The sequence below is a fragment of the Gobio gobio genome (assembly GCF_949357685.1).
Source record: "Gobio gobio genome assembly, chromosome: 6".
Classification (NCBI taxonomy): domain Eukaryota; kingdom Metazoa; phylum Chordata; class Actinopteri; order Cypriniformes; family Gobionidae; genus Gobio; species Gobio gobio.
In genome coordinates this window covers 56,584,953-56,600,625 of record NC_137102.1, presented here as the reverse complement: position 1 = coordinate 56,600,625, position 15,673 = coordinate 56,584,953, and the positions used below count along the sequence as shown (strand labels likewise).

Sequence of the window (15,673 nt, the reverse complement as noted above, 5' to 3'; positions counted from 1 at the left end):
TGTGCAGAGGGAATGTGAAAGACAACCGTTTATCCCGCCTCTCGGATTGAGCCCTGTCAATAGTGAGTTTCCAGACCCAACATCTTGATGTGGGTCTGGCTTGTCAGGCTAAGAGTAAAGCGTTTCTGCAAAATAAAACCGAAAACCGAGGGTAACGCAGATATGACGCCATCGACAGGCGACTTCCTCACACGTCCCGGTTCCTTGGTTAAAATAGCAATTTTCTCACGATTTACAAATAGTTGGAAACATTTGGGATATTGTAAGTGCTCAACTGAACAAAATAAAGGTGCACTATGTAACATTTTTGCTGTAAACTATCCAAAAACCAAAAAAAGTTTATTTTTCATCTCTGTTTTTTTAATGCTGATCTAACCAGCAGAAAACATGAGCCGGTTTAAATCCCAGTTGTGCAGGTGGGGCATGTTGTAACACTGCGTTACAATGAGGCCTTATTAGAACTATGCTATTATATTCTATACTTTTATGAATTCTGTTGAGAAACCATGATAAAAAGGTGAATAAAGACTGAGAATCTATTTTTAGAAGTTATTAATTATTATTATGTTTTTAACTATGCTGTATAGCTGTGTTTTGAGGTGTGTTTGTTGTCAAACTCAAATTATTTTATATTTTTAAGGATTAAAAATCCCATTACTTTATTTTAAAAAGTTAATAATGGTATTTTATTGACAAAATATTTTAGTTTGTCTTGGATATTTTTTGGATTATATCAGATAACATTTTAAGCTGTCATTTGGTCATGTTACAATGCCTGTAAGGGCGATGGTTTCTGGTGGAGCCGATGTGTCGACAGGCTGAGTTGGAGCAATGGGCACAGAGGCTGGAGGCGGAGCCAGGGGATCATTTGGGCTAGGCAGAGCTGGTGACCTGGGGCCTCATTTATAAAACTTTGCGTAGGATTTGCGTCAGAAGTGGCGTACGGATGAAACATAGGACGTGCGTACGCACAGAAATATTCAGATTTTTAAAACCGTGCTGAAGGGTCAAGGGTCAAGCCAAACATCACTCGTCTCTTCATCAGACACATATCCTTCAAGAATGATTTTATGTTCAATATTAAAATAAGAATTAATGATAATCAAGTTATAACAGTGTCCTACATTTGATAAATCAGTTCTCTATATTCAAGGAGTGATTTAGGATATTGTAGTGTTTTAGTTGCTCTGTGCTTTTGAATCCAGACTTTGATATACTTTTCTTTCTTACTAAATAGAATAAATTCACTTCTGAACTAGAGTTAGTATCAGCATGTTTTGGAGAATTGCTTTGTTGATAGTTAGTTAAGATGCTCCCGACCTTGATGGAAACTGTTATTCTGTGAAGCTTTGTGTGTGCGTCTCATGATTCTGTGCAGATCCAGTATTGGAGATGGTCCTTTCGGCAGACGATTCTAGACTTGAAGGCGTCTTTTCTATGACCTCCGAGGTCGCTAGGGACTAATCTGGGCCTGGGCGACATCAAGTCTACGCATTTTTAGTGATATATGCTCCTATCTGTCTACGTGTGGAAAGTTGCTTACATTGCATGTTGTTAGAACCAATCAGAATCATTCCACATGACAGTAATGACGTGTCTAGACCTTGAAAACAGTATAACTGTTCAGAAAATTGTATGTACGTTAGACGGAGGCGGGGAGACTGTTAGAGGGAGCGCGGCCTACGAACTCCTCTTGAAGCTGGCTTCTGCTGATGAAACTGCAAACTATTCTTCAGTAAAATTTTCTTTAATTAATCTGACTCCTGACTCCTGGTCTTCATTTTTCACTACTGGTCCTGGGTCCTAAGCTGTTACCCCAACAGTGCGCACGCACATCCTACGCAGTTTTCCCTTAATAAATCACAATCAATTCTAAATGTAGCGCAGCTTTTGCGACTTCATGTCACGCCCATAGTTGCCCATAAATAGTCTGTGAAACGCCCACAAGTTAATATTCATCGATTGCGAAATCATGGCAAATACAGAGAGGAAATCAAAAAAACGTAACTTCACTGAATGTGAAGTAGAAATTATCGTTGGCGAGGTGGAAAAGAGGAGAAAATTTTGTTTGGGAGGGCACAGTGTGGGCATTACTAATGCCAAAATGTAAATGTAATTTCTTGCAGCTTTCTGAATGGTTGAGACATACGTCATATGTTATTTTATCGAAAATAAAACAAACTAAAGGCATTTGCATGAATACCATGATTCCGTAGCTGATGAAGAAATTTTTACTATGAAAACAACTTTCCCCAGTGGACAATTAATACATCTATCTATCTATTTATCTATATATCTCCCTAATTATCGATCTGTCTGTCTATCTAATTGCATCTACATCTGCTCCGCCAGACGGACACATTGGCGAGAATATCAGTTTTGTACATTATTTATGAGGATGAATTGCATAACATGCCAATATTGTTGCAGAACATATTTCACTTTTTTTTTTTTTGCATTTCTGTTGTAATTTTTGTTTCATTTTGTTTGTTTTACACTGCAGATCGATCAAACGGGTGTTCGTGTAGGCTGTTAATTGTAATACTTGCTTTGTGAAGTTTTCAAGTTATTTATGAGAGGCAGTTTTGCCATTTCTTTTACACAACGGTCTACAGTTTCACACACATTCACGTGTTTCTTCCATCTGCCGACGGTGTCGCCATTTCTCATTTCACCCGTTTTTGTGCGTACGCTTGGGTCAGAGCTTGCGTGAAGGACCGCACATTTTCCCGTCAAGTTTGCTTTTTATAAATACCAATTATTGCGTAGAGAGCGGCGTACGCCTTCTTTTGTGCGTATGCAACGTTTATAAATGAGGCCCCTGGAGTACTGAAGCAGATCCACACAAGATGATGTAGGATATGCAGAGAGGCTAGAGGGAAACCGTGGAGGCAGGGCTGAGGAACTGGCAGTTAGAGGAGGCGGGAGTGGGAGGTTGGGTGGGAACTCTGGAGAATCAGGAAACTCAGGAGACACTAGGCAATAAGAACTGGGCAGGAACATTGGAAATGAGAGATTCACAGGTATTACCTCCTCAAACCAGTCTATTAAATCCTCTACACGGATTCCAGAGGCCTTAACCATCATATCCACTGCGGCGGGGTAGTGGACGGAGGCTTCCTTCCATCCCTTCAAACTCCACTAATACTCCCTCAACAATCCACGGTGTTGCTGGCTCATGCACCTGGTCAGACGCTTCAAGGGTCTCAGGCTCCGTGTCTCCATCCTTTCTGTGGGCTCGGGATCCTCAATCGCAGCAGGCTGGTCTCCAAACACAGTCAAACGCATTCGTAAATGAAGACGGACAGAGACTGAGGGAGATCTCAGGGTTTGAATGCATTGACCAAACAAAGGGAACTAACGAGATAATGAATTAACACCATGTGAACTGAATGGCTAATGAATACAACAATCAAACAAAATAAACTACAAACTGGGTCACGTGACAAGGAAGACTCAGAATGATTTGAGAAGGTCAAATGCCTGCCCATTACATTTTTATTCAAGATGACACAATGACATACAAAGAGGCTAGTCATACAGAATTATGATTATAATGGCACTGATTATTAAGATGTTTACTCCACATTAGCTGTGCTGCGTTTTGGTTTGACTGAATCAAACCAAAGCTCATGCATTTGCTATGCTGCTTTATTTCTGAAGTCCATGAAAAATGTAGGTGTTCAGCAATTTCGTCCAGAGCGCCTGGTAACAGGCAAACAAATTTAAGATTCACCACAGAACCCCAAAATAAATCAACTGTCAGCTCTGCTATAAAGCAATGCCATGCCACTCATTTAAAATTCATAGGCATAATCTAAATCTGAATATTTAGATTTAAATGCATGTAATAATTTAAAGTTAAACATAAAAAAGGATAAAATGGGGTTAGTTTTATTATAATAATGATAATTTTGTACATATATAGTGCTTTTCTCATTACTCAAGGTGCTTTACATAGAAGGGGGGAATCTGCTCAACCACCACCATTATTGAACTCTTCAGTCACAGCTGTAAAATCTGAAACTGATTTACAGAAACAGGTGCAAGAGTGTAGAATTGACATGATTAATGAAGAGCCCTTCGTGTCCTGAGTTTGCATCTCGCATGAAATATATTTGAGCATGTGGAGAGATGAGAAGACTTAACCAAGACTGACAGCTCACAATGATGAACGTCAGATGAGGGGTCACGATCATGCATATACCAGTGAATATTTTTCTCCAAAGTGAACAGTATTCAGTTCCATTGCATTATTATTCTGTGCTTGAAGCTTTATAGCTTTCATCAAGCGAGACGCATGTCATAGAAACCCCATCATCATATTCCCATTCTTGCCACTGACCTGTTTACAAACCAGGCTAATAATCAATATAATAACAGTAAATCTTTGGCTAAACCTAATTTGGTTGAGGGCAGAGGTTTCACACACTGGAAATTGATTTTTCTTTCAAAGGGATAGTTTGCTCAAAATGAAAATGACGTTCCAATCCTGAATGTGATACAAGAAAGAGATATTTTGGAGAACTATTTAAATTAAAAACAAATAATTTTTAGATTTACGCTTTCTGCGCTTGCTGGGAACTGGAAATGAATGGCCTAATTTCAGCAATACTGCAACGGATATTATTTGTGCAACGCAAACTAATGTAAGCTTCCATTTTACAAATTTAAGTGGTTTGCATGAATTGAACTGTCACATCAAGGCTGATTTATACTTCTGCGTCGGACCTACGCCGTATCCTCTACGCCACAAGTTACGCGTCGGTTTTCATTTATACTTCTGCGTTGTTGTCCACGTCAATGTGCAATTACACATGCAGACCGCTAGGAGGCAGTGTCCATGGGCATGTTGGTGTCCCTGTTCTTGATATACAATCCCTGTTTAACGTCTTTGGTTTTAATGAGAAAATAAATCAATAAACTATACAATGGTGGATTAGAACCCAGAACCTCATGGCACGCTTAACAAAAATTCTACCGCTAGTCCATCAAGACTTCACACACACTCACAGCGGATCTATGTATTTATTCACTAACATAAAGAATCTCTGGACTACAAAATAAATAGTTATATAGCAGATGTAAGGATGAAACTATCATCCCATTTCTGGACACACACACACATCTATTCGTAGATTTTTTATTTATTTATTGACCTGGGGAGGGGTTCTGGCAGACCAATCACAGCGCTTGTGGTCCGCGTAGAATTGACGCGTTGTTACATTTTTGGAGAGGTGCACACAAGGGGGTAATCCAGCACCGTCCATAGGGGTAGCCATTGCTAACCAAGCCATCACCTGCTGTTAGCATTCCATTGACTCCCATTCATTTTGGCGTCACTTTGACAGCGTTTAAAGACTCCAATTTTCCATTGTTTATTTCTAAAGAAACACGACAATGTATAAAAGGCTACATTACCTTGTATCTTACACTATCAACCAGTAGAAGCCGTTTTTGTAAAAATAGGCTAACAATTGCGTCATAACCACGCAACTCTCTGTCGCACAGTAGAGAAATTACCATATACACACAGCCTACGACGTAGCTATGGCGTACACTCGACGCCGAAGTATAAATTGGGCTTTAGCTCATTTTAATTAAAGCAGCACTAGGTAGGTTTTGCTCTCGGGGTCCCCCTACAGTTGGGAAACAGTATTGTCCTCTACTACTGTCGTAAACTCTGTCGTCATTCTACATCAGGGGATGCATCGCACGTACATTTGTTGACATGACAACTATGATAGCCCTGAACACTGCCGGAGTTCACATGCAGGTGTTCTGCTTGCGTCGCGTGTGAAATGTCTTCATCCCAGGTACAGTGGCATATGTTTCAGCATGTCATATGAATATAATTTCATGGGTTTTATTTTTTTCAAACGCCAAATGATCGCGATGCTCACGTTTACAAGCCAGCGTCATTATAGTAGCCTAGTCTATTGGTTCCCGTTTTACAGAATCTATATGATACTTCAATTCAATGTTTGAGTGGTAGGTAATAACCATATATCGTCAATATTATAATATCAAGCTACCATAGATGAATCTGCAAATTTGAAAAATCGATTTGCATTATAGCTTGAGGCAAGACAAATAAACCAATATCATAGACATGTTAGGTATCCTAAAATATGATTTTGTACGTCTTATGTATTTACTTGCAAGAATGTAGCCCCTCCTCCTTCAGCTCACGCCAACGAGCAAACGCTGCCCAATGTTGATCCTCGTCCTGCCTTTAATCCGATCACTTTCTCGTTTCCTCTTTTTGCTTTCCTCCGACAAAACCTTTGCTTTCTTATTTTTCTGTGCTGCTTCGGCCATGACTATAACATTCGGCAAACAAATGATAGTTTGGCTCGCACGTCCGAATTTAAGGAAGTGGGGGTGGAGGTGGTGGTGGAAGTGACGTATATGCCGTAAAGCAGTCGAATTTTGTAGTTCTTTTTTTTTCTCGGGTTACTACCCGAAACCCGAAGTTTAAAAGTATGATTAAAAACGATACAGACCCCGTCAGGCTATGGCAGGCGTGTCATTCAACCTATTGTAAGTCGATGTATCATCACAAGAGGTTTGAAAGTATATTATAAAGGTTGAAAAGTTACCTAGTGCTGCTTTAAGCGAGCAGCAAAAATTATTTCTGATTATGATTCAAATGCTCACTTTCTCTCACAGTAGCTGTTTGTATTACTTTTAATAGCTATTTACACAATACTGTGCATCATATACTGTATCGCGCCAATTTAGATTTATTAATGTTGTGTTTTAAATAATCAGAAGTCAGTAAAATGATAACATTGTGACTAAATAAAACTGCTTTTAAACGGTCAAGTCAAGTGCTTCACTTTAGAATTCAGTATTTTGTGCAATGTTAGACTGAATATTCCTGCAAATATTTTGTGTAGGCTATATGATACATTTCAGTACACTTTAAAAATGTCCGGGTTTTTTTCCTAGAGTGAAGAACATTTTATAAATCTGAAGAACCGTTTTCCATTATAAAGATTCTTTTGTGGACTGGGAATGGTTCTTCATGGATGCAAATAAAGAACTTTTATTATTTAGAGTGTATATATGAATCTGACACACATTACAGCAAAACCTGCAGAATTTATATCATCATGAATATGTTTCAAATGAACAAATAATGATTCATTTTCATTTTAGAAATGAATGACTTCAACAACTGGATGCGGATGTTATGACATAAAGCACATTTTTAGAGGGCCTGACAAAACATTTTGCACCTCGAATAACAAGCTCCAATTTTCCTCAATTTCATTTACTTTATCATTTGAACAAAGGGTAATAATCAACCAAAAGTGGAGGATCTGCTTGAAACGTTTTTATTTACACGTACTATTCAGCAAAGTGAACTATTGCGATTTACTCGTGTTATCAGAAGATGTATCAGAAGTGGAAACGCGTTCAAAAGTTTTTTCCCCAAATATTACTCATTGCTTTGAAACTCCGTCAGAAAGACAGCGTAGATGATGTGAATCCACAGCTTGTGTCATCCGCAGAAAATGTTTAGAGATGGACTGCAATATTCAAAGTGCTTGAGGACAGTTTCTCTCCTCATGGCTTTTTCCTCTAAAGGTCCAAAAAGTTCAGTCAACATTCTGTCCTCTTTTTTTCCCCCAGCGGGAGAGAATAAACTCTGTCTCAGTGAGTAGTCCTGAAGCTCAGCTTTTTGGAAACACTGCTTATTTATGGAGACATTGGTAGTTTGAGATGGACGGAAAAACATAATTATCATTGTCTCATATATCACATTACCAGTCAGGTGGTTGAACACACCTTCTCAACTATTGATGCTTTAGAATAAAGGGACTCTTTTCATCTTTCCAAGATTCTCAGAAGCAGAAATCTTCATAGTTGGAGAAACTTCTATAGTTGTGAACGGAAACTACAACAGATATAATTTTGTTCCCATATGCTGGACACTTGCTTTTACATCTGCTTTAATTCACTCTAGATAGATAGATAGATAGATAGATAGATAGATAGATAGATAGATAGATAGATAGATAGATAGATAGATAGATAGATAGATAGATAGATAGATAGATAGATAGATAGATAGATAGATAGATAGATAGATAGATAGATAGATAGATAGATAGATAGATAGATAGATAGATAGATAGATAGATAGATAGATAGATAGATAGATAGATAGATAGATAGATCGTTTATTTCCTTAAACTTGCAGTAGAAAAAAAAACATAAAAGTGTGTCCAAATGTATAACTGGTAATGTAGATATATTATAATAATTCTATTTCAAATCAGTAATGTCTGATAAATCCATGAAGCAGAGGTATACGACGATGCATTTAAAAGTCCGAACAAGTCTTGTTGGCAAAATCACATCCCGATCTCCATCTGCACCACGGCAACTCCAGCCGGAGCCTCCGCCACCTTCTTCCTCCTGTAGACCAGCCTGGCCAGGTTCCGGATGGACGGGGTGGCTCTAAACAGCAGTTTCTTGAGGCCGGTGCGGTACTCCTGTCGGATCAGACAGTACAGCACCGGGTTCAGGCAGCTGTTGGTGTGCGCCAGGCACACGGTGATGGGGAACGCGTAAGCTTGCGCGTTGTAAAACGCGTTACTGAACGGCACCAGGTCGAATTTGATGAGCACTCCCCAAAGGGTCAGCGCCTGGTTGGGCAGCCAGCACAAAAAGAACGATAGAACCACGATGGTGACGGATCTGGTAACTTTGGAGCGGCGCTTGTGCCGCCCTCTCTCGCTCTCCGAGCCGGGAATGCCGCTGACGCGCCGCCGCAGAACGAAGCGCAGCAGGAGGAGGTAACAAACGCAGATGATGACCAGCGGAATCACGAAGCCCAAAAGCACTTTCTGGGTCTGATAGAGACCGAGCAGCAGCTGCGGGTCCCAGCTACCGGAGTCCGAAAAGCGCACGAGGCACAGCTCGTCGTCGGACACCTGCGCCGTGGTCGAGTACACCGCGTGAGGGATGGTGGCCACCACGGACACGAGCCAGATCCCCAGGCTGGCCCACTTGACCTCTGCCGAGGCCGTTTTGGGACTTTGCATCCGCAGGGAAGAGGACAGAGAGCAGTAGCGCGCCACGCTCATGGCCGTCAAGAAGAACACGCTCGCGTACATGTTCATGGTGGTCACCGAGCTGATGATCTTGCACATGACCTTTCCAAACGGCCATCTGAAGTCTAAAGCGGTGTCCACGGCCCAGAAGGGAAGGGTCAGCACGAACTGCAGGTCTGTCACGGCCAAACTCATAACGAAGCAGTTGATGGACGACTGCTTGAGTCTGTGGCGCGACTGGAGCAGGTAAAGTGCCAACAGGTTCCCGACGAGCCCCAGCGCGCACACTATCAGGTAGACGAGCGCGATCACGACGCGCATGGCCATGCTCGAGCTGTCGCCGTAGAGCTCCGGCGCGGACTCTTTGGAGAGCAGCTGCAGCCAGCAGCGGAGCGACAGGTTCTGGAGAGTCCGGTTCGACAGCGCATCACCCTCGTCCAGTGCCGGACCGCACGCCGCTAAACCCGGTGCCAACGCGCTGCTGTTCCCCTGCATGGCACGGCTTTACACACTCATACGATTTCTATAAGATCCCATGTGCTACACAAATATTCTCCTAAAATTAATCCTAAAGTTGCATCATGCGATCCTAATGTGGGTAAACTCTTTATTCCCAGATTGAGAAACTGTTGCGTGAATCTGCGCTGGTCTTCTCTCCTCGGACTTTCCGCACCTGAATGAGCTCGAGGAGCATCTCTGAGCTTTTATAGGGGAGACTGTCACATGGGGAAGTGATTTTTTTTAGTATGGGTAAAAATATCTGCTATATCAACAAATGTATATTCAACTATTTTAATGACAATTAAGCACATTTTCCCATCAGTCTCCATTACTGTAATGCAAAAAAAATGGCATTCGATCTAAATTATATTACTCCACATTTCTGTAGTCTTTTTCAAGATTTACACATTTCAGTTATAGTAAAATTCCATCAAATTGAATTGAATAATCTAAAGAAATAATAATTCTTATTAAGAATTAAGAATTTTAAATGAGTGAAAAATAGAGCTTGATAAAACATTTTGTGTGAATCTTAAACTTGCATTTTCATTTTTTTATTTATGAATATGAATCACATAAACAAAACACTCCATCCCCTTGTTCCATTGAGATTTATAAAAAAAAGTTTTATGAAGCTTATGAAGCTTTTCATCATTTGAATAATATGTAAGGATTATTCAATTCAATTTGATGGAATTTTATAATTGAAATGCGTAAATCATGAAAAAAAAGGCTTACAATTTTTTTCGAGTAAATGTATTTTTTTAGATTGTCGAATGCATTTTCAGCACTGATGGGGGAAAAAATCGATGATTCACCACGGAAACAGACGCTAAGAAAAAGCGCACCATTCTATTTCCTTCTTATTTTGTTTAATGGCGATTTACATAACCTACTTAAAGCTACACTGTGTAACTTTTTTAGTTTATTCTTAGCTAAAAACACTTAGTTCTTTCAAAAATATATGTACTCATTAACGTATATTTACTTCTTTAAAGTAATAAAGTATTCTCGTAAGTTTATAATATGCCATTTAAAATACATACGGGTGAGCGAGGGGTTCGAATGCAGGTCGCCATGTTGCCCCTCCATCTTGAAAGTACATTAGCCAAAGAGGGACATACCCGTGAATTCAAGCTTCGCCTTTGGCGTTTTAACACTCGATGGCACCGTGTCGGATGTGGACGAGGTCGAACTGGAAGCCATGTTAATCTTGGACTAAATCGGCCACCGTAGGAGTTGAAACGAAATCGGAATTGAGAGGAACAGAAACTAATATTCACTGGATGGTCATATACATTTTCACCGCTAGATGGGGGAAAATATCACACAGTGTAGCTTTAAAGCACATCGCCAACTATTTGGTGGTTGTGCAATCATTTTTTTTTTTTTTACCTTTTCGTTTAATAAGTATTCTTTATTCACTGAGAATAAGGATTATATTGTTTGTTTGATGCTATAATTGAATGCAGATCCATGTGTGAGATGACAATAAAATAAATAATACATATATTTGAATTGAGTTAACATTCAAACATTACCTTGTTGTAATAGTGCTTTAGAATTAATATTTAATATTGAGTGACACTAAATTTTCAACTAAATATCCAAATAAATCTAATTAGTAAACTAAATTAACTATATAAACTAAATTACTGATCTACCCACACTGTCACTGTATGATAATTGAACTGAGCTGATGACATCACCGTTTTCTCCGGAGCGGCTGTACGGCCGAATCAAATTCTGTTGCATTATTTTCCTGTTTAACACTGTGAAGCTGCTTTGAAACCATCGGCATTGTAAAAAAACGCTATATAAATAAAGTTGACTATTGTATATTATATAACTGTAACTATATAACACATTTAGTTATATTAATATAACTTTATTAATTATATAACATGCATCTGAATACCTCTTAAGCAAACTAACCCTGGAACATAACCTGCTCTGGAGAAGGTTATGTTCAGAGACTGAGTTGCTATGGCTACTTGCATACCCTGAAAGTTACCTCCGTTTTTGGAACCGAAAGTTGAGGTTATCCGCTTACTTACTCTTAAACATACCAGGGTATGTCACATAACCTGCTTTCTGGAATACACCCCTGGTTTTTTGTTAGTTTGTTGGTGAGAAATATGCCTTGAAATAAAACATTTTCAGAAGTTTTTTTTTATTTTTATGCAGAACTATAAAAGTAAAACAATTTCAATAAAATTCTATATTCAATAGAATATCTGTGTTTAAAATGTATTGTAACAGACAATTAATTAATATTAATATAATATTTTAACCCCAATAAATAAACAAACAAATACATAAATGATGTTATGTTTTGCTTAAAGATAAACTATTTAATCATTAAAATCCAATTGTTATGAGATTGTTTTAAATATTTTTGAATATACAAATAAGAAATGTCGTAAAGAAAACATTAAACTAAACCACCAGGGGCCCGTTTCAGAAAGGAGCTTAAGTGAAAACTCTGAGTAAGTTAACCCTGAAATGAGGGAAACTCTGGGTTTTCTGTTTCAGAATGGGAGTTATGTCAAACCAGAGAAAGCAGGGTAAGTCAAGCCCGTTTCTAAAAGAGAGGTAACTTATACTCAGAGTCAGTTATCAGAGTAACTTACTCTGTGAACCTAACCTGGTCAGGAGCAGGTTTGCTTTGGTAAACCCAGAGTTTCTCTCGGCCTCCTCCCCTTTTTAATTAATTAATTCAAATGCCACAAATGCTTTTCTTACAGTGTATTTTGGTCATATTTCAAGTACAAATATCAAAAAATTATAAATTTAATCTAAATCTAAAGTAAGCTAAGTTTACTTAAAGGGGTGGTAAACCACGATTTCACTATTCTAACTTTAGCTAGCATGTAATGTTGCTGCTTGAGCTTAAACAACATCTGCAAAGTTACAACATTCAAAGTTTAAAGCAATGGGAGATATTTGCTTTTAAAGAAATCCATTTCTAAGGACTACAGCAAACGGCTGGTAGGGACTACAGATATTCCTCCAGGGTTGGTGACATCAACAGGCTCAATATTTACATAAACCCCTCCTCCGAGAATATTAAATAAGGGGGGGTGAGGCCATTTTGTATCGCGGCGCTGTTGTGGTATAGTGGTAGGCTACAGGCAGGAGTGGTGTTGCTGCAATGCCGACGAAACGCTGTTATTTTCATCCGGATTGCAGGTCTGGGGTACTTGCTTTGTTCAGCCTTCCTTGTGGGATGGGGGTGCGTTGCAGGGCGTTTAACATACAGCATGTTATATGCATGTGTGTGTTTGAGATGGAGGGGAACAGGCGCGCGCGCCGCTCCCGCTGCACATCTCACGGAGGAAAACATCCACAATCTTCGCGAGTTCAATGCAGGATTTGCACAACGGCTGGATTTACAAACAGAAGCTGTTTACGGGCCACAACCTGTAAGTCTGATTTATTTTTCATCGATGTGTTTTCCTGTAATAGGTTAATTGTACGTTGTAGCAAGGAAGTAAACAGATGACAACGCTGTTCTGCAAACCAGTCTGTTAAATGCTCATTCATACTTAACGTTATCTGACGAACACCTAATGTTACAAACACTAACGTTAAAATCTCAACAGCGAACCTGGCATTAGTGTAAATGATTCTTTGATTAGAGCTTTTATGTATTGTTTATCTACAGGCATGCTAAACATGGTTCTGTGTGTGATTTGGCTAACGTACTAGTAAAGCCAATGTTTAGTGTTCGTTGGGTTAATAGTTCTTGCGACAGATATTTGGCTATAATCGTTCTAAAAATACAAAAGTAACAGTGCCATTCACTAGCGATCACTGTAGATTTGCAGTCTTTACTCTTGAGGACTAAACAGGTTCTGCTTGATCATCTTCACTAAAATGTTCTGGGTCTGATTCGGGCTCAGATTGGTATGGTTTTATTGACACCATTGTTTCTAATACTGACCAAAGCACAGCCTCCAGGTAAGGGCTGTGGCGTTTCCGACAAACGTGCACTGCGGTTAGCGAATCACAACACACTGGGCCAGCTAACCAATCTGAGCTTCATACTGGCTTCATACAACCCGGAAAGCATCAGACCGTTTTACAATGAGGGACAGAGCAGTGTAGAATAAAGGTCAGATATATGAAAAATAATGCTTTTTTTTTTTTAACGAAGCATGAACACATGTTACAGTGCACCCCACAAACACAGTCAAGCCTTCAAAAGAATGTGTTTTACCACCCCTTTAAAACAAATTAAATGATCTGCCACTTGACAAAAATACATAGTAAGAAAAGCATTCTTTGCAGTGCTGGAACATTCATTCATTGCTTATATTTTCATCACGAGGACACTGTCAAAGTGACAAAAATGGCATGTCCAATGGCCAGGATCCTGACATTCACTTGATAAACCTCTAGTCTAGAAGTAACTTAATAATTAATATTTCCTTTAGGATTTCCAGTGGTTGGATGCATTGAAGACAAGCATATTCCCATCATCACACTTTCTGAAAACGGATTATTGTGTGGAATGGAAGGATGTCAGATGGATGGGTAGTCCGAGATATATGCCATAACCACCACCACAGCTGTTAAATGAACACAAATTATTCACAATTTTATGGTCATTTTATTTCCTACAAAACCTTTAATATTAATATTCTTCCTCCATCTCCTCTTCATCTGTCAGTGGTGCTGGTGTTTTGTGAGCCTCTGCCTTCTTGTTGTTGGCTGGCATGAGAGTCAAATGTTAATTTCAGTACCATAATTAATAAATGTAACAGGTGGGATCAGAGAACATTTAATTATGTGAAGAGAGCATTAGACTGTGTGGGAAAAGTTGTTGCACAATGAAATAGACAGTGAATGATATTTATTTAAAATCTCAAATGGTTGTAAAGTCATGAAACCTTTTATGCTTAAAGCTTTAACTGATTGAATTATGTTTTTATTTTTAGCTCGGTACTTCTGCCTATGTCTAGCGTGACCTTTCCGACGTGATTGTGCAATCCGTGGTGTGTCGCAGAGCAGCGCAAGATGAGCAAGATGATTTTTCTGTGAAAATGACCGGCTGATGGTTTGGCTAGATAAGACCCTATTCCTCATCTGGGATCACGCAGAGCCTCTGAAGCCCTTGCATTGATTTGGACCTTCAGCATTTTGGTTGCAATTGAAAACTATTATATTTTTGAAACATTCTTCAAAAAAACTTAATTTCTTTTCGACTGAAGAAAGAAAGACATGAACATCTTGGATGAGATGGGGGTGAGTATATTATCATAGCAATTATGAGTCGCTATGGCTTCTTACATACCCTGAAAGGTACCTCCATTTTAGGAACCGAAAGTTGAGGTTGAATTTTGTTGAGTTTGATGACCTTCAACATTTGCCTGTAGAAATGGGTCAGCATTCAGACTTCATATCCTGTCAGAAGTGTTACTGGAATGCAAAGGGAATGTAGAATAAGAGAGAGAGAGAGAGAGAGATCTGAGCAGTCAGTGATTCTCCTCACACGTTCAGCGGTTCTGTCCATCCTCCTGCTCAGCCAGGCTCTTTGAGAAGATTCCTGTAATCCAGAACAAACTACTCGGCCCTGGGCTCTGTGAGACAGTGATTGATCATGTTAGAGGTGGAGTGTCAATCGACTTTTCCTCAAAGCGGCTGATGCATTAATTGAGTTCATTCCAGGACAACTTTGACTGTGCAAATTCTGAGGAATTCAGTCGGGATTGTTAAAAGGATTAGTTAACTTCAAAATGAAAATGTACTCACCCCCATGTTATCCAAGATGTTCATGTCTTTCTTTTTTTCAGTCAAAAAGAAATTACGTTTTTTGAAGAAAACATTCCAGGATTTTTCTCCATATAATGGACTTCAACTAGCCTGACGTCGTCATGCTCAATTCTAGTCAGAATATGAGTCTCATTCTGCTCCGTTGGGCTGTGATTATGGGGCATTTCAACCGAACCAGGAAAGACCTCAATTGGACAGACCTACAACCAATCAGAGCAACGGAGCGACGCATAACGTTAGTTGTCAAATGTCAACAGAACTCAACTGCACTGTGTTGCCAAGTTTTTCCATGTCCGCGGGTTGAAGCGACCCCAATTGTGATATTT

The 15,673-nt window shown here is 39.4% G+C and overlaps 1 protein-coding gene across 1 annotated transcript; it reads right to left on the bottom strand.

Annotated features, from left to right (window-relative positions):
- Nucleotides 1–8,366: 8,366 nt before the first annotated feature.
- rxfp3.2a (relaxin family peptide receptor 3.2a) lies at nt 8,367–9,563 on the bottom strand (the record flags this gene model as incomplete). Its single annotated transcript, XM_079818468.1, has 1 exon — nt 8,367–9,563. The coding sequence occupies one exon, from the start codon at nt 9,561–9,563 to the stop codon at nt 8,367–8,369; it is 1,197 nt and encodes a 398-aa protein (XP_079674594.1).
- Between the last annotated feature and the right edge of the window lie 6,110 nt (nt 9,564–15,673).